This window comes from Nerophis lumbriciformis, linkage group LG33, assembly GCF_033978685.3.
Source record: "Nerophis lumbriciformis linkage group LG33, RoL_Nlum_v2.1, whole genome shotgun sequence".
NCBI lineage: Eukaryota > Metazoa > Chordata > Actinopteri > Syngnathiformes > Syngnathidae > Nerophis > Nerophis lumbriciformis.
The window spans coordinates 22,929,219-22,950,000 of record NC_084580.2 but is presented as its reverse complement, the minus strand read 5'-3'; the positions used below and the strand labels follow the sequence as shown (position 1 = coordinate 22,950,000).

The 20,782-nt window shown below is 39.8% G+C and overlaps 1 protein-coding gene across 7 annotated transcripts in view; it reads left to right on the top strand.

Annotated features, from left to right (window-relative positions):
- The window catches only part of LOC133575717 (uncharacterized), a 215,002-nt gene that overhangs the window by 141,594 nt on the left and 52,626 nt on the right, over positions 1–20,782 (top strand). Inside the window, exons 1-2 of one of the 7 annotated variants that reach the window (XM_072912167.1) lie at positions 4,186–4,533; positions 17,546–17,788. The exons of 5 other annotated variants lie outside the window; for them this stretch is intronic. In XM_072912167.1, the coding sequence (XP_072768268.1) occupies positions 4,347–4,533; positions 17,546–17,788 (430 nt within the window). In that variant the 5' untranslated portion in view covers positions 4,186–4,346. Of the gene's footprint in view, positions 1–4,185; positions 4,534–17,545; positions 17,789–19,408; positions 19,481–20,782 lie in introns of those variants that run through there. One more of the 7 variants, XM_072912168.1, reaches the window with a different exon arrangement.

Below are 20,782 nucleotides of genomic sequence, written 5' to 3'. Positions count from 1 at the left end.
GCCAAAATTCACCCATTTAGAGTTTGGAAATCGGTTAAAAAAAAAAAAGGTCTTTTTTCTGCAACATCAAGGTATATATTGACGCTTACATAGGTCTGGTGATAATGTTCCCCTTTAATGGTTAATTATTTTTTGTTGTTTTACTTTTACTTTTGTAGCAGTATGTAGAAATAGCACTGCTGGAGTGGCAGCTGGTTGCATAAGCTCTGCTCTTTTAATGTCCTTTGTGTTCTTTGATGTTTCCCTCGTACACACATGTTTATGTGTGCTATGGCTATTCGTGTTTTTTTTTCTTTATTCCCTAGGCCTCAGTCTGGACCACCTCTTCAGGGGCTGAATATTTTTTTCATTATACTCACCTCCCTCCCCAGCGTTGACCTGTTTCTCAACTTTTTTGTAAGGTGCACCGGAAGTTGGCAGACCCATCAGCGATCCTGTTCTGTCTCCCTGTAATGTTTGTCTGCTCTTGAATGGGATTGTGCTGAAAATCTTAATTTGCCCTTGGGGATAATAAAGTATTTGATTCAGATTCTGATCACAGAACATCATGGGCAAGCAGGGTGCCTCTGAAGGAGTATTTCAGAGCCTGTAAACAAAATGTCGCTGTTTGTTGTTGTACTGAACACAGATTGAAAATAAACCGACTGAAATAATTATAATAACAATGAATAATTTCTAAGTCTTTGTTAGCCGTTTGTGAAGTTTTGTCATACTTGCCAACCCTCCCGAATTTTCCGGGAGACTCCCGAAATTCAGCGCCTCACCCGAAAACCTCCCGGGACAAATATTCTCCCGAAAATCTCCCGATTTTCAGCCGCAGCTGGAGGCCACGCCCCCCTCCAGGTCCTTGCAGACCTGAGTGAGGACAGCCTTTTTTCAAGACGGGAGGACAACAGGGTGACAAGAACTAAATCATCCAGACTAGAGATAAATTGTATTATTATGTTTATCTTACCTAAAAATAAATATATGTATTAATTTAAAAAATAAATAAATGTTTACTATATTTTGCTAAAAACATCAAAATTAATTGTATTTTTATTTGTATTTTTTCCTGACTCCTTATTACATCCAGCCATAGAATTATACATTAAAATAAACATATTTCAAATAATTAATTTAAAATGATCATACTAATTCATTTAAAATGACCATATTTAATTATTAAAATAATTGCTTGTTTATCAACAACTTTAGCATTTTATTCATTACATTTTGAAGCTCTCAGAAGCCAAGTTATGTTATATTCCTTAAGATTTATTTATGCAAGTTTGAAGTATCAATTATCCAAACACAGTTTTGTTTGCATATTTTCAGGATGTGTATATATGTAACCGGTGGTCTTTTCCTCTCTGCGTTGTGTGGCTTTTGTGCAAAAACGACCGACACCATGGATTGCTCAGCTGCACTTTACTGATAAAACAGAACACAATTGTTGTCAATAAGTTTTTGACGTCGTCGAGTCCCTCTCCCGTTATGGTGGACAAAAGGGCGTACAACAGTGAAATAAACATACCTGATAAAACAGAACACAATTGTTGTCAATAAGTTTTTGACGTCGTCGAGTCCCTACACAAAATACAATACAGAACAAGAAAATGAACAGAAGTTCTTAACATGACATTATCTGTCGTCGCATGCATGGACGCCTACCTCTCCCGTTATGGTGGACAAAAGGGAAGTTGGAAGGCGTGTCCAACGCATATATAACGACAGGTGTCACCGTAATTATTGCAGTAGGAGGGACAACGAGACAATGGTTCCACATTGACAAAACATCAAACAATATTCAGGTATTTACATGTAACTTACACATTTTGTGTAATTATAACAATAATAAAGCATTATAAAATACATTATTTACAAGACATAATGGACCCTGTTACATATATATGTATATATGTATATATATATATATATATATATATATATATATATATATATATATATATATATATATATATATATATATATATATATATGTCTTAATAAGGTTATCCAAAAAATAGTGCTCGATACCGTAGTAGAGCGCAATATATGTATGTGTGGGAAAAAAAATCACAAGACTATTTCATCTCTACAGGCCTGTTTCATGAGGGGGGGGTACCCTCAATCATCAGGAGATTTTAATGGGAGCATTCGCATACCATGGTTTATATAGGGCACAGAGTGGGTGGGTACAGGCTGGCGTAGGGGCGTGGTGATTGGCTCATGTGTTACCTAGGAGGTGTTTCCGTCTATGGCGGCATGCTGTTACAATTTCGCTGCGCTTGTTGAGGGATGACAGGTCTGGACGGTAAATAATAAACAGTTTCTCTTTCAAGCGTAGGTTGCATCTTTTATTACCACTATTGTAAGGTGTGCTGGATGCAAGAATTTGCCATGTTATTGAATATTCAACATTATTGTCTTTGAGGTCCCAAATGTGTTTGCTGAGTTCTGTGGTATTTCGCAGGTTTTTGTTCCTGAAAGAAGCCTTGTGATTGTTCCATCTGGTTTTGAATTCTCCCTCGGTTAATCCTACATATGTGTCGGATGTGTTAATGTCCTTGCGTATTACCTTAGATTGGTAGACAACTGATGTTTGTAAGCACCCCCCGTTGAGAGGGCAATCAGGTTTCTTTCGACAGTTACAGCCTTTGTTGGTTTTGGAGTCGCTCTGTCTGGGGGCCGACGGCTCATTTGCAATTGTTTTGTTGTGGTTTGAGATGATTTGTCGTATATTGTTCATGCAGCTGTAGCTCAATTTAATGTTGTTCTTGTTGAATACTTTTCTTAAGCTGTTGCCTTTGGGAAAGTGTTTGTCAATCAGATTGAGGAATTTGTGTCCAATGTTAGTTGAGAAGTTTTTGCTGTATGGGGGGTTGTACCAGATGATGTCGTTTCGTTTTCTGTTCTTTTTTGGCTGGTTTCCTGGCGTGGGTTCATAGGTGAGGGTGAAATTGTATCCGCTTTCATCAAGGGCTTTTTGGTACACATCCGACACATATGTAGGATTAACCGAGGGAGAATTCAAAACCAGATGGAACAATCACAAGGCTTCTTTCAGGAACAAAAACCTGCGAAATACCACAGAACTCAGCAAACACATTTGGGACCTCAAAGACAATAATGTTGAATATTCAATAACATGGCAAATTCTTGCATCCAGCACACCTTACAATAGTGGTAATAAAAGATGCAACCTATGCTTGAAAGAGAAACTGTTTATTATTTACCGTCCAGACCTGTCATCCCTCAACAAGCGCAGCGAAATTGTAACAACATGCCGCCATAGACGGAAACACCTCCTAGGCAACACATGAGCCAATCACCACGCCCCTAGGCCAGCCTGTACCCACCCACTCTGTGCCCTATATAAACCATGGTATGCGAATGCTCCCATTAAAATCTCCTGACGATTGAGGGTACCCCCCCTCATGAAACAGGCCTGTAGAGATGAAATAGTCTTGTGATTTTTTTCCCCACACATACATATATATATATATATATATATATATATATATATATATATATATATGTATATGTATGAAATACTTGACTTGGTGAATTCTAGCTGTCAATATACTCCTCCCCTCTTGACCACGCCCCACCCCACCCCCGGCCACGCCCCCCCACCTCCCGAAATCGGAGGTCTCAAGGTTGGCAAGTATGAGTTTTGTGCTCGTGCGCTACGTTCACTCGCATCCTGTTCATCTCCTGGAGGCTAAGCCCCCCTGCAGGGGCGCCGCTAGGGATTTTGGGCCCCATGAAAAGAATCTTTACAGGGCCCCCAACACAGTGTCATTATTTTTTCTGTATTATAATTTCATCATCATTAGGGGCCTCTCTGGGCCCCCCTCCATCATGGGCCCCTAGAATCCGTCTCCTTTACCCCCCGTTTTCGGCGCCCCTGCCCCCTGTCCTTAAAAACTAGTGACGCCACTGGGCACAAGCATTTAAATAAAATAATATAGAGTAGGGTTCCATCTCGGTCCACACTCCATATCAGAAGGTGGCGCTATTAAAGCAGAAAAGAAGAGGAAGAAGAGCAGTCCTGCCTTGTAACGTCAAGTGTGCTAACTGTCGTGAAAGCACTTCGACGGAGAAAGAAGGTAGCAGGACGCTAATAAGTCAGTCTTATTATTTGGTCTCTGGTTTGAAATATTTACGTCGTATAAAATACATCTTTGATTCTTTAAGTCCTCTCGATGCGCTAGAAGCACTGTGCCGCTTCTCGTGCTATCTTTGCTTGTTACTTAGCTTAGCTCGCTAGTTAGCTTAGCTTGTTAGCTGCTAACAGAAGTTATCAACACATCGCTAAGTAGAGATCAAGTGTGAGAGTAAAGTGTTGGGATTGTGTGAAAATGTCTACATTACACACGTTGAGAGCGTTGGTGGACCAGCGACTAACTGCTGCCGTCGAAGAAATATTTGTAGTGTTAGAAAGAACGATAGCAGAATACGAGGCGGAACTTTCTAGAACAAAAGAGGAGCACTATCAACTACTGGACGCTGTTTTCAAGAAACATGAAGTTGTGTTACACAGAACAGGTTTGTTGACTTCTTACTCTCACATGTTCACTAACTTTATATTTGACTAATAACAAAAATGATATTTGGAGTATATAATATAACCACAATGACCAGAGGTGGAACAAGTCTCAGGCTTCATGACAGGGCCCCCTAAACCTAAATCCATCCATCCATTTTCTACCGCTTGTCCCTTTTGGGGGTGCTGGAAGGCGGGGTACACCCCCTGGACAAGTCGCCACCTCATCGCAGGGCCAACACAGATAGACAGACAACATTCACACTCACATTCACACACTAGGGCCAATTTAGTGTTGCCAATCAATTTATCCCCAGGTGCATGTTTTTGGAGGTGGGAGGATGCCGGAGTACCCGGAGGGAACCCACGCAGTCACGGGGAAAACATGCAAACTCCACACAGAAAGATCCCGAGCCCGGGTTTGAACTCAGGACTACTCAGGACCTTTGTATTGTGAGGCACATGCACTAACCCCTGTGCCACTGTGCTGCCCCCTAAACCCAAATAATAAATCTAATTCTAACATCATTTTACAACACACACATGCCTCTCTGGGTTTACCGCCAACAATCTTTAACCAGGTTTTAAAACCTTTGCCAGCCATTTTTGATGAAATTTGCATTTTCCCGACATGTATTTATTTTCTCACTTTCACCACAGCATCAACCCGTTCACAGGATGTAGATTTTATTTTGCCTATCATTCACAATCCTTAAGTAAGACAATAACATGTTTTTATTTTTTATGCATTCTAAGTCCTAAACAAACGTTAGCAAAGTCTTAACTATCCTAATTCTAACAATGGAGTCAATGGGAGCGCCTCTATTCCGCTCACTAAGCCCTCTAAATAATAATAAAAATAATAGATTTTATTTGTAAAAAAACACTTTATATTGAGTAAACAATCTCAAAGCGCTACAGTGTATTAAAAAAAATAAATAAAGATGATAAATAAATAAATAAAACTAGAACAGCCAAATAGCTATAGATAGTATGCACATATCTAAAAAAAAAGAGAGAAAAAAAAGGCTTTTTTAAAAAGAAGGGCTTTTAAGCCTTTTTTAAAAGCATCCAAAGTCTGTGGTGCCCTCAGGTGGTCAGGGAGAGCGTTCCACAGACTGGGAGCAGCGGAGCAGAAAGCCCGGTCTCCCTGTCCGGAGCGGAGGTGTCATGTGGCGGATTTGGGGGTGAGCAGTTCTTTGAGGTAGAGGGGGGCATTTCCAACTAATTCCAAATTATAATTTTTGATCAATATAAAATACCCAGAAGTCATTTTTTAAAATGTTATCTCTTTAAAACACGCTGTAAAAATGCATATCCTCTGGAAATATGCCTTATGATAGCCACAAACTGGAGGATACATTTTTAATTAGGATAACATTTAAAAAATAGTTTCAAGGTTTTATGGAATTTTCCAGGGTGTACCCCGCCTTCCGCCCCCTTGTGACCCCAAAAGAGACAAGAGGTAGAAAATGGATGGATGGATGGAAAAAGACACATCATAGAATGATATTTATATCCTTTAGATGCATGAAAGATAAACATGAGTTAATGAAACATGTAGAATAGATTGTGTTTTACACCCTCCGTTGTTTAAAAAGGGTACAGTTAGGGCTGGACCAATATGGCAGAAATAATAATCACCATTATTTTAATTGATATTGTAATCAAAATTAATTACACAATTATTCATTAATTTGAAAACACCAGTATTTATTTTATTACCAAAACTCTACTTTAAAAGCCTACTGAAAGCCACTACTACCGACCACACAGTCTGATAGTTTATATATCAATGATGAAATCTTAACATTGCAACACATGCCAATACGGCCGGGTTAGCTTACTAAAGTGCAATTTTCAATTCCGCGCGAAATATCCTGCTGAAAATGTCTCGGTATGATGACGTCAGCGCGTGACGTCACGGATTGTAGAGGACATTTTGGGACAGCATGGTGGCCAGCTATTAAGTCGTCTGTTTTCATCGCAAAATTCCACAGTATTCTGGACATCTGTGTTGGTGAATCTTTTGCAATTTGTTCAATGAACAATGGAGACAGCAAAGAAGAAAGCTGTAGGTGGGAAGCGGTGTATTGCGGCCGACTGCAGCAACACAAACACAGCCGGTGTTTCATTGTTTACATTCCCGGAAGATGACAGTCAAGCTTTACCATTGGCCTGTGGAGAACTGGGACAACAGAGACTCTTACCAGGAGGACTTTGAGTTTGGTACGCAGACACGGTACCGTGAGTACGCATGCAGTTGCGGCTTCCAAATATTTGATCGCTTGCCCGTACGTGCGTGCCGCTATGTGCATGTCACGTACGTAACTTTGGGGACTTTGGGGAAATATATGTGCTGTATGAACTTTGGGGAGGTGAACGGTACTTTGGGCTGTGGGATTGAGTGTGTTGTGCAGGTGTTTGAGTTGTATTGGCGGGTTATATGGACGGGAGGGGGGAGGTGTTTGTTATGCGGGATTAATTTGTGGCATATTAAATATAAGCCTGGTTGTGTTGTGGCTAATAGAGTATATATATGTCTTGTGTTTATTTACTGTTTTAGTCATTCCCAGCTGAATATCAGGTCCCACCCGCCTCTCACAGCATCTTCCCTATCTGAATCGCTCCCACTGCCCTCTAGTCCTTCACTCTCACTTTCCTCATCCACAAATCTTTCATCCTCGCTCAAATTAATGGGGAAATCGTGGCTTTCTCGGTCCGAATCGCTCTCGCTGCTGGTGGCCATGATTGTAAACAATGTGCAGATGTGAGGAGCTCCACAACCTGTGACGTCACGCTACTCGTCTGCTACTTCCGGTACAGGCAAGGCTTTTTTATCCAAAAGTTGCGAACTTTATCGTCGATGTTCTCTACTAAATCCTTTCAGCAAAAATATGGCAATATCGCGAAATGATCAAGTATGACACATAGAATGGACCTGCTATCCCCGTTTGAATAAGAAAATTTCGGTTAGGCCTTTAAATATAGTTAAAAAAACAAAACAGATTTTAGTTAGTAGCGAATAAACCACAACAAGTAAAATAATGGTAAAAAATAAAATAACAATGGCAATATAAAACACAATGAAATTAAGTTTTTTTGTTGTAATTATGTTTCGTTCCATTTTTACCTTTTACACTTATTTTACGGTACTACCTTTTAAAGAGTGTGCTTTAAAAAAAAAAAAATTAAATGCAGAATCTGTCACATTTATTGGTGCAATATATCTTTGGACAATTTTTACCAGAACTTTGGGTCAAAGCATAATAATTGTGTAAATGCATCAATACGTTCATTATGTTTGTGTGAGGTGCTTTTTTAAAACCTTTATTTTGTCAGCGCAGTCAGATCTATTATTGTGAAGGAGGAAGTGTGCTGCTGTTCTCAGCTTGATGTGTGGAGGCGACTTGAGGCTGTTTTAAAAAAAGGAGAGAGAGACAGACTCAAGTTGTGACTGCTGTCCTGTTTGTACATTAATCCTACATGGATGATGTCGTTCACAACAACACAATCAGATGAGATGTGTTGTGGGTGTATGGATTTTCCTTGCCAACTTTAGCTTCGTAGTTTAGTCGCTATCTTGAATGGCCGCCTCAAGGACGGGATGGTTGTGTGTTTCATAGTAACGTTACTAGTCCTTGTGACATGTAGAGGACTGGAAGGTTTATTACCATTGCGGGGGAGTTTTCTGTGTCTACGTACCTTCGACACACCCGTACACCCACCGGAGTGACGCCACGCTTTCTCCGCCGTGTGTTTGAGGAGCCTGCAAAAGACCTGCACATACATGTAACAATCATGTTCAATCAACAATACAGTTTGGTGTAAACCTAAGAAAAACCAATACAACCATACAGGATAAAGGTTGGCGTTTTAGCTTAATGCTAACATACAATGGACGACCACATTGATAGGCTAACAAAAATTAGCACTGCCATCATTTTAAATTTGTACAAAGGTTTAACAAATAGGAGTTTAGTTGAACAAAACTGACATAAAACAACAGATGCATTTTTACTTGCATACATATATTCACCAAACTGTGTAGAAACTAAACTTTGTATTACCGTATTTTCCGCACCATAAGCCGCCCTGGGTTAAAAGCCGCGCCTTCAATGAACGGCATATTTCAAAACTTTGTCCACCTATAAGCCGCCCCGTGTTATAAGCCGCATCTAACTGCGCTAAAGGAATGTCAAAAAAACAGTCGGATAGGTCAGTCAAACTTTAATAATATATTAAAAACCAGCGTGATGTGGGCGCGCATGGAGTCGTATATCAACATGGACGGAGCTGCGTGAAAAAAGCCACCCGGCCTCTTCGCGTAAACTTACCTTAACCACTCGCTCATCTTTTCTTCATCCATCCATCCCTTTGAGTTAGCTTTTATGATGACGCCGGCTGGAAAGGTCTCTTTTGGCAAGGTCTTCCTTTTGAATATCACCATGGGTGGAAGTTTCTAGCCATTAGCATGGCAAGCTAGAACCACAGTGAAGGATGACTTCTCATTCCCTGTGGTGCGAATATTCACCGTACGTGCTCCCGTTGTATCCACAGTGCGGTTCACAGGAATATCAAAAGTCAGTGGAACCTCGTCCATGTTGATAATGTTCTCTGGCCGGATCTTTTTTTCAGCTATCTTGTTTTTACAATATGCACGGAAAGTAGCCAGCTTTTCTTGAAAGTCTTTAGGCAGTTGCTGTGAAATAGTAGTCCGTGTGCGGATGGAGAGATTGCGTCTTTTCATGAACCGGAAACCTGTCGCTTAGTAGGAGCCATTTTGTGGTCTTTACAGATGTAAACACACAAAGGAAATGAAACGTAATATCCGCGCGCTTCTTCTTCTTCTACCGGGGCGGGTGGTTGCTTACAGTAGAAGAAGAAGCGCTTCCTGTTCTATGGGGGCGGGTGCTTACCTTGGCGGTTGCTTGCGTAGAAGAAGAAGCACTTCCTCTTCTACGGGGAAAAAAGATGGCGGCTGTTTACCGTAGTTGCGAGACCGAAACTTTATGAAAATGAATCTTAATACTAATCCATATATAAAGCGCACCGGGTTATAAGCCGCACTGTCAGCTTTTGAGTAAATTTGTGGTTTTTAGGTGCGGCTAATAGTGCGGAAAATACGGTACTAGGCCATCATGTTCATCAAACTTTACATTTTTGATTTAGAATGGGACTTTATTGCCAGGTCTTCTTGTATCACAAAATTGTGAAATTAAATTGTTTCCACTCACAAAGACCCCAAACGTCCAGATTTTTAACCGCTAATTTGTATTTTTGATGTTCAGTTGGCCGACCAGAGGAATTAGTTGTCACTACAGCTAACTTTATCTTCTTACATCGCACGTTCAACCATCCTCCATTGCAGCAAATACATTACATTTCTTACAAGTATTATTATCACTGAAGGACAGTAGAACGAGGCTAAACATGTTACACACAAAGGACGGGCAAGTTAAGCGCTAAGCTAGCCTCTAAACTAGCGTGAAACAAGAAGAAATAAGTGCTTAGTGTCATGACTTGATCCTGGTTGTTAGCTTTTCCGGGATGCAACGGAAAGTTGGCTCGGGCGAGACGGGAATGTAAGTACATGATTTATTTAATTTTATCAAAAAAAGTACAAACGAAAAGCGCGCACAGTGGCAGAGAAACAACTTGGCTATGAAAACAAATACTTGCACAAAGGCAGAAACTATGAACAACAAAAAACACTAACTGTGGCATTAATAAACAAAACTTACTTGGCATGGACAAAAGGAGCAACATGAACGATGGACATGAAAAAAGTGTCAGGAATGTGCAGAGCATAAATGTGGGATGTCGCCAGAAAGACAAACTGAAAACAATGAACTTAAATACTACAGACATGATTAGTGAAAACAGGTGCGTGACTCAAAACGTGAAACAGGTGCGTGACGTGACAGGTGAAAACTAATGGGTTGCTATGGTGACAAACAAGAGTGCACAATGAGTCCAAACGTGGAACAGGTGAAACTAATGGGTAGCCATGGAAACAAGACAAGGGAGTGAAAAGCCAGAAATTAAAGAGTCCAATAACTAAACAAAACAAAACATGACTAAAACAAAACATGATTACACAGACATGACACTTAGTCATTTTTCCCGTTCAAAATACATTGTCAATTTTTCAAACGTCAACCATTTACACATTTTTCAACCGATTCAAACTATTCCACGTTCAACATATCCCACTAATCCTGGACATTCAAACTATAATTTTCCCAAGTTCAAAAAAATTCCAGGAATTCCCGTTTTTTGAAACCCTTTCTTGACCCTTTTTTCTGGCGACTACTCCTTCCACATTTTTCAACCCACTTCACCGTCAAATCATTCCTCTTAATCGGGACAAAAAAACGACGTTGTTTTTCAAACTTGAAAAATTCCCGGTTTTCCCGAAATTCCAGGAATTCCATAATACCATTTCTCAATTAAGGCAAGGCAACTTTATTTATATAGCACGTTTACAACAATTTTTAAATTGGACCAAAGTGATTTACTGGTCGTGGAACTGTGGACCAGCTCTATACTCTCGGCAGGGTCCTTGAGGGTGCATGGGAGTTTGCCCAACCAGTCTACATGTGCTTTGTGGCATTCGACCGTGTCCCTCGGGAGGTCCTGTGGGGAGTGCTCAGAGAGTATGGGGTATCGGACTGTCTGATTGTGGCTGTCCGCTCCCTGTACGATCAGTGTCAGAGCTTGGTCCGCATTGCCGGCAGTAAGTCGGACACGTTTCCAGTGAGGGTTGGACTCCGCCAAGGCTGCCCTTTGTCACCGATTCTGTTCATAACTTTTATGGACAGAATTTTTAGGCGCAGTCAAGGCGTTGAGGGGATCCGGTTTGGTGGCTGCAGGATTAGGTCTCTGCTTTTTGCGGATGATGTGGTCCTGATGGCTTCATCTGGCCAGGATCTTCAGCTCTCGCTGGATCGGTTCGCAGCCGAGTGTGAAGCGACTGGGATGAGAATCAGCACCTCCAAGTCCGAGTCCATGGTTCTCGCCCGGAAAAGGGTGGAGTGCCATCTCCAGGTTGGGGAGGAGACCCTGCCCCAAGTGGAGGAGTTCAAGTACCTAGGAGTCTTGTTCACGAGTGGGGGAAGAGTGGATCGTGAGATCGACAGGCGGATCGGTGCGGCATCTTCAGTAATGCAGACGCTGTATCGATCCGTTGTGGTGAAGAAGGAGCTGAGCCGGAAGGCAAAGCTCTCAATTTACCGGTTGATCTACGTTCCCATCCTCACCTATGGTCATGAGCTTTGGGTTATGACCGAAAGGACAAGATCACGGGTACAAGCGGCCGAAATGAGTTTCCTTCGCCGGGTGGCGGGGCTCTCCCTTAGAGATAGGGTGAGAAGCTCTGTCATCCGGGGGGAGCTCAAAGTAAAGCCGCTGCTCCTCCACATCGAGAGGAGCCAGATGAGGTGGTTCGGGCATGTGGTCAGGATGCCACCCGAACGCCTCCCTCGGGAGGTGTTTAGGGCACGTCCAACCGGTAGGAGGCCACTGGGAAGACCCAGGACACGTTGGGAAGACTATGTCTCCCGGCTGGCCTGGGAACGCCTCGGGATCCCCCGGGAAGAGCTGGACGAAGTGGCTGGGGAGAGGAAAGTCTGGGCTTCCCTGCTTAGGCTGCTGCCCCCACGACCCGACCTCGGATAAGCGGAAGAAGATGGATGGATGGATGGATTTACAGGTTAAAAAGCATAGAGCAAAAACAAACAAAGAACAAATGAGCTAAACAAGATAGTGCAAAAGCAGTACGGTAAAAGGGTTTCGAATAAAAAGTAAACTTTCAAAATAAAAATAATGAAATAATAAAAGTGCGACAAATTGAAAAAAAAAAACCCTAAAGCAATGGGGGGTGGCTAGAAATGGTGGCCTCGCAGGCGGACTCAGCTCAGGTTAAAGGCCAGCGAGAAGAGGTAGGTCTTAAGAAGGGTTTTGAAGACCCCCAGGCTCTGGGCTGACCTATTGTGGAGGGGAAGGCTGTTCTAGAGCTTAGGGGCGGCAACAAAAAAGGCTCTGTCCCCTCTGGTCTTTACCCTGGATCTGGGGACCGCCAACAGCAGTTGGTCAGCTGCCCTTAGGGCTCTAGACTAGGTATGAAAGTGCAGAAGCTCGGTCAGGTATTGTGGGGCCAGGCCATTTAGGGATTCAAAAAGGTTTACAAGTAATTTAAAATCAATGGGGTGACGGACCGGGAGCCAGTGGAGTGAGGCCAGGACTCGGGTGAGGTGCTCGCGTTTTTTGATGCTGGTGAGGAGACGGGCAGCCATGTTTTGCACGAGCTGCAAACGGCGGAGTGATGCCTGATCAATGCCAGCGTACAGTGAGTTGTGTGATGAAGGCGTGGATCTGGTGGTCTTTGCTAGGGTTCTGAGATGGTAAAAGCTGGTACTAACCACTGAGCTGACCTGTTTGATGTTAGTAGTAACATTCAAAATGTTACTACCGTACTTCAACATTTCTCTACGGATTTGAAAAAGTCCAACACTCACCGTTCAGAACATTCACAATGTTTAGCTTATTATTTTTTTTGATTAAGCTTTTCCCGAAATTCCCAAATTTCCATGAAATTCCCATTGAAATGAATGAAATCAAAGTTCAACAACTCCCACATTTTTCATCCGATTCAAACCGTTCTAACTTCAAAATATTCAGCCTGTTCAGGAACTGCGTGCTCCCTTTCAACACTTATTTAAAAACATTCCCGGATTTCCTAGAATTCCCAGTCTTTAGGGACATTTTTCCCACTCAAAATGAATTCTCCATTTTTCAAACTTCCACAATTTCCACATTTTTCAAACCATTCCACCTTCAACACATTAATCCTGGAAATTCAAGCAACCATTTTTCCACGTTCAACAAATTTCCAGGAATCTTTTTTCTATTTATTTAAAACCTTTATTTCCAACCTTCTTTATTGCGATGACACCTTTTAATTGTTCAACCCATTTCAACCGTTCCACTGTCAAAACATTCCTCTGAGTCAGGACAAAAAACCCAAGTTAGTTTAAAAACTTAAAAAATTCCCGATTTTCACAAAATTCCGTAATACCATTTTTTGATTAAAAAACTGTTACTACTTAAACATTTCAAGACCGATTTAAACAATTCACTCATGCTATTAATCTTTTTTTTTTTTAATCCCGCGTTTCCGAAAATTCCCAAATTTCCAGTAAGTTTTCATGAAGTTCCCATTGAAATGAAAGTTCCACAACTCCCACCTTTTTCATCCGATTTAAACCGTTCTAACTTCAAAATATTGAGCCTGTTCAAGAATTGAAGATTTCCTACAATTCCCAGTCTTTAGGGACATTTTCCGTATTCAAAATGAGTTATCCATTTTTCAAATTACCACAATTCCCACATTTTTCAACCCATTGAAACCATTTCATCCTTGAAATTCCAACAACCAATTTTCAAGCTTCGACAAATTTCCAGAAATTCCTGGTTTTTTCCAACTTTATTTCCAACCTTCTTTATTACTTTCACATTGTTCAACCCATTTCAACCGTTCCACTGTCAAAACATTTCTCTTAGTCAGGACAAAAAAACCAAGTTGGTTTAAGATCTTAAAAAATTCCCGGTTTTCACAAATTTCTGTAATGTCATTTTTTGATTAAAAAAACTGTTACTACTTAAACATTTCAAGACCGATTTAAACAATTCACTCATGCTATTAATCTTGTTTTTTTTTTTAAATCCCGCTTTTCCGAAAATTCCCAAATTTCCAGTAAGTTTCTATGAAGTTCCCATTGAAATGAAAGTTCCACAACTCCCACCTTTTTCATCCGATTTAAACCGTTCTAACTTCAAAATATTGAGCCTGTTCAAGAATTGAAGATTTCCTACAATTCCCAGTCTTTAGGGACATTTTCCCCATTCAAAATGAGTTATCCATTTTTCAAACTACCACAATTCCCACATTTTTCAACCCATTCAAACCATTTCACCTTCAACACATTAAATTCATCCTTAAAATTCAAACAACCAATTTTCAAGCTTTGACAAATTTCCAGAAATTCCTGTTTTTTTCCAACCTTATTTCCAACCTTCTTTATTACTTTCACATTGTTCAACCCATTTCAACGTTCCACTGTCAAAACATTCCTCTGAGTCAGGACAAAAAAAACAAGTTGGTTTAAGATCTTAAAAAATTCCCGGTTTTCACAAAATTCCGTAATACCATTTTTTGATTAAAAAACTGTTACTGCTTAAACATTTCAAGACCGATTTAAACAATTCACTCATGCTATTAATCTTTTTTTTTTTTAAATCCCGCTTTTCCGAAAATTCCCAAATTTCCAGTAAGTTTCTATGAAGTTCCCATTGAAATGAAAGTTCCACAACTCCCACCTTTTTCATCCGATTTAAACTGTTCTAACTTCAAAATATTGAGCCTGTTCAAGAATTGAAGATTTCCTACAATTCCCAGTCTTTAGGGACATTTTCCCCATTCAAAATGAGTTATCCATTTTTCAAACTACCACAATTCCCACATTTTTCAACCCATTCAAAGCATTTCACCTTCAACACATTCAATTCATCCTTGAAATTCAAACAACCAATTTTCAAGCTTCGACAAATTTCCAGAAATTCCTGTTTTTTTCCAACCTTATTTCCAACCTTCTTTATTGCTTTCACATTGTTCAACCCATTTCAACCTTTCCACTGTCAAAACATTCCTCTTAGTCAGGACAAAAAAACCAAGTTGGTTTAAGAACTTAAAAAATTCCCGGTTTTCACAAAATTCCGTAATACCATTTTTTGATTAAAAAACGGTTTCTACTTAAACATTTCAAGACTGATTTAAACAATTAACTCATGCTATTAATCTTTTTTTTTTTAAATCCCGCTTTTCCGAAAATTCCCAAATTTCCAGTAAGTTTCTATGAAGTTCCCATTGAAATGAAAGTTCCACAACTCCCACCTTTTTCATCTGATTTAAACCGTTCTAACTTCAAAATATTGAGCCTGTTCAAGAATTGAAGATTTCCTACAATTCCCAGTCTTTAGGGACATTTTCCCCATTCAAAATGAGTTATCCATTTTTCAAACTACCACAATTCCCACATTTTTCAACCCATTCAAACCATTTCACCTTCAACACATTAAATTCATCCTTAAAATTCAAACAACCAATTTTCAAGCTTTGACAAATTTCCAGAAATTCCTGTTTTTTTCCAACCTTATTTCCAACCTTCTTTATTACTTTCACATTGTTCAACCCATTTCAACGTTCCACTGTCAAAACATTCCTCTGAGTCAGGACAAAAAAAACAAGTTGGTTTAAGATCTTAAAAAATTCCCGGTTTTCACAAAATTCCGTAATACCATTTTTTGATTAAAAAACTGTTACTGCTTAAACATTTCAAGACCGATTTAAACAATTCACTCATGCTATTAATCTTTTTTTTTTTTAAATCCCGCTTTTCCGAAAATTCCCAAATTTCCAGTAAGTTTCTATGAAGTTCCCATTGAAATGAAAGTTCCACAACTCACACCTTTTTCATCCGATTTAAACTGTTCTAACTTCAAAATATTGAGCCTGTTCAAGAATTGAAGATTTCCTACAGTTCCCAGTCTTTAGGGACATTTTCCCCATTCAAAATGAGTTATCCATTTTTCAAACTACCACAATTCCCACATTTTTCAACCCATTCAAACCATTTCATCCTTGAAATTCCAACAACCAATTTTCAAGCTTCGACAAATTTCCAGAAATTCCTGTTTTTTTCCAACCTTATTTCCAACCTTCTTTATTGCTTTCACATTGTTCAACCCATTTCAACCTTTCCACTGTCAAAACATTCCTCCTAGACGAAAAAACAAGTTTGTTTAAGAACTTTACAAATTCCCGGTCTTTACGAAATTCCTTAATACCATTTTTCAATTAAAAAATACGTTACTACTTCAATATTTTTTGACAGATTTGAACAATTCTAACACCAACCCATTCAGCTCATTCATGCTCTAAATCATTTTCAAAGAAATCCCGCTTTTCCCAAAATTCCCAAATTTCCAAGGAAGGTCCCATTGAAATGAATGGGACATTTTTCCAAGTTGCACACTTCCCACATTTTTCAACCTATTCAAACCATTCCAACATCAACACATTCCACTCATTCTGGACATTCAAACTAACACTTTCCCAAGTTCCAAACCAAATTCCGGTTTTCCTGGAAATTCTAACTCTTCAACATTCAAACCATTCCAACATTCAAACTAATCTTACTTTCATACTACATTCTGGCAGCATTTCAGTTCAACTTCAGCATTGGAGCATTCACACGCAATTCCTTCAGGAATTGCTTCATCTAGTTATTAGTATTATTATCATTATAATTAAATGTAGCTTACCACATTGAATGTGTGGACTGCATGAATGATGCCTTCTCAGTTCTCACTCTAACGCAATTTGAGTGTCTACAAACACACACATTTAATCTAATTAATTATTACTATTATTAATAAGGTAAACAATTTATCTTTTTGAAGGAGTAGTCAGTAATCTGATTACTTCGTCCCAAAACTGATGTCATCTTTTTTGGCCAACATGTTGACTGTGCTCATGCTTTTTTTTAGAGCAGACATGTCTCTAAAGATAAATGTGAAAATCACTGTAATTATTGTCCACCAGCAGGGGGAGCTCATCACTAGTACTACTGCGTGGAGGCTGGCATGTGGTACATTATTTCCTGTGTGTGTATGACTTATTCAGAGGGAGAACAGCACACTAGTATGGCGTCTACCATTAAGGATTGCAGGAATGACTTTTAGGATGTTTTTATATGAATAAGGTGGATTGGACGTTGGCCTGGGAAGGCATTCCCCTGAAGGTCTTCTTCATGTGTCAGCTGGAAGTACCCTGACTGCTGTGAGGGGAAACTGATGAGATTGTGAGATCATATGTTGGTGCAGGACAATGTCTCATGTGACTGAGCAAAGCTGGACTTTTCTAAAGAATGTTTGTTTTCTCCTGTCCCGCAGATGTCGAAGAAGAACCTCTACCGCATGAGGAGGAGGAGGAACCACAGACCCCCAACATACATGAGGAAGAAAAGCTACCACATTCCCAACACATTAAAGACAAAGGAGAGGAGCCACAGCCACCCCACATTAAAGAGGAAGAGGAGGAACACAGCATCAGTCAGGAGGGAGATCATATTGAAGGACTGGTGGAGTTCCCAGTGACTGGTGTCCCTGTGAAGAGTGAAGATGATGAGGTCAAAGGTGAAAGTGAGAAGAAGAGAGAGGCGGAGCCTCCAAGCAGCAGCTCAACACAACACATGACAACAGAAGCTGATGGAGACCACTGTGGAGGATCACAAGCAGACAAGCTCTTAGCTCCACTATCAGATAGTGAGGACACAACGTCACACTCTCCTGACACTGATGATGAAGACTCTAAAGATGATAAGACATGTCACACTGACAACACTCGCTTCAAATGTTCTCACTGTGACAAAACCTTCAAATACCGTTGTCATCTGAAAACACACATGAGAAGACACACCGGAGAAAAACCTTTTACCTGTTCAATCTGTGGTAAATGTTTAGTAAGAAGTGGAAATTTGACATTACACATGAGAACACACACGGGAGAAAAACCTTTTATCTGTTCACTCTGTGGTAAAGGTTTTGTACAAAGTTACAATTTGAAAGTACACATGAGAACACACACTGGAGAAAAACCTTTTTCCTGTTCAACCTGTGGTAAAGGTTTTACACAAAGTCAGAATTTGAAAGTACACATGAGAACGCACACTGGTGAAAAATCACATTGCTGTTCAATCTGCAACAGAAGCTTTTGTGACCGATCAAACCTTGTAGCACACATGAGAAGACACAAGAGAGAAAGTGTTAAGTTGCAGTGTGTGTGGTGAAAGATTCTCTTATAAGAAGCAGTGTAAGAAACACAAGTGTGCTGGTGAGAACAGCAGCAGCAAATGAAACTGCAGGATTTGAAATAAACTGTCAAGACTTTAATTTGGACTTTCTAACAACATCAGCACAAATAACATGTGTGACATTGTTGTTTGTGTAACATTCTTTTTAATATGCTTCTACATTTATAAATTGGATAGTTTGAAATATGGAAATATTACATATTTCTATTTCTAATTGTCAATAATCCAATAGATTAGCTCCTTTATATGATATACATATGTACTGGTTCACATCTGAAACATCTTCTGGACCACTTCAGGAAGCATATTATTATTTACTTTATACATCATTTGAACAGTTGTCTTTTATTAACCTTTAAAATGTGTGACTTTAGGAATCATTTGTTGGGTCTTTATAATCCATTTGATTAATTATCTTTATTAATCTCTTTTGTAATATGATGATTGTGTTGTGATTGTTTTATATGTATGTCCCCAGACCTTTTATGCAATATAAAAGTGAAGGAAAATGGCTTAATTGTTTGTGGGTTGATGTTTTTTTTGTTTTACAAATTTACATTTGTGGATAAAACAAAAATTCCCATTATTGGGTTTTAAACATTTTTAATGTATGTTTTCTTTTTAAACACCCCCAAACAATATCAATATCAATCAAAGTTCGGAGTGTCAGGCAAAAGCCAATATTGTACATCATCCAACAGAGATTTACTTTGCATACTGTAGGAGACAAATGTCCTTATTTGTTTATATTATTTTTCTTTTGTTCCCTAATTGATTGCTGGCCTCTGTTCATGCTAAATTTCCTTTTCGGCAGATTGCTCCGCCTACTTCCTCTCGAGAACCAGGAGGTGTTGACAGGGATGGGACCGTTGCCATGGTGCGGTTGCCAAGGTAACGTCATTTAATTGGGTTCAGGTGGTAGCACTCGGGGGGGCGATTGCATGGAGGACACAAACAGTTTTCGACCGTGCCGTGCGTGGTCAGGTCTCGCTGCTGTGACAATGTTCCATTCAAGGTCAGCAGACATTATGTTCTATAGCCTACATTTGATTTCGTTTTGATAACTTAAAATAAACGGATTGTCATATCCAAACATATTTCCACAGTACTGGACATTGAAGCATTTGCACGCGTCAAACTAGTCAACACAGTCACCCTCAGTGTCAGCTTAAAGGTAAAGGCTGTACAACTACTGTAACTCAACCTGTACTACTATCATAAGTCAACTTTACTACTACCATAACTCAACCTGTACTACTATCATAAGTCAACTTAACTACTACCATAACTCAACCTGTACTACTATCATAAGTCAACTTTACTACTACCATAACTAAACCAGTACTACTATCAGAAGTGTTGCGTTTTGGACCAGTTGTTCCTCCCAGGGAATTCAAGTCACAACTCGCTCCCAAGCTCTTTACGACACTTAAAGCTGAGTTGAAAAACCACCAGAGACAGAATAGGTATTTTGTAATATATTTGCAAAGCTTTGCAGATATACATTGACACCAGTCCAGCATAGAACATTCAATCGCCCCCCCTAAGATGGTCTGTCCTCCCGACAAAACCCTCTCCCCTCTTAAGTCTCTCTAGTCAAAACACATGCACATTATCTCTCTTTCTTACATTCCAAAGCTTCAAGGTTAACACACACAGTTTACTTGCAGACCAACAGAAAGAGAACAAATGGAAAAACACGAGCTGTTTTCAAATATAACTATGAAATAAAAGAAGTAACACTTAAATTCGGATATATGTAAATATCTGCCTCCGACATAAGTCAACTTAACTACTACCATAACTCAACCAGTACTACTATCATTAGTCAACTTTACTTCTACCATAACTGAACCTGTATTACTATCATAAGTCAACATAACTACTACCATAACTCAATCAATCAATCAATCAATTCCTTTATTGTCATTGTCATAATAACACTTAAGTCATACATGAACAAGGAGATTTTGTTTGAGCTTTGTCCAGCGGCATAGAAACTGCATTGATGTGCAGGTTGACAATAGTTTACATTTTAGCATTGTCAGGAAGATGGCGATAAGAGGGACGTGGGGGTGAGAACAGTCAGATGTCTGATGGGTGTTATGTTGATGTTGCAGCAATGCAATGTCCAGAGCGCAATTATTGAGGTGGTGAAGAGTGAGGTAATAAGATGGTCCGTTCATTTAGCAGTCTCACAGCCTGGGGATACAGACTGTGAGACATTCTGGTGGTCCTGGCGCGAATCCATCTATAGCTCCTTCCAGAGGGTAGCAGGTTGAAGAGGCCATGTGCTGGGTGGTATCTGTTCTTCAGG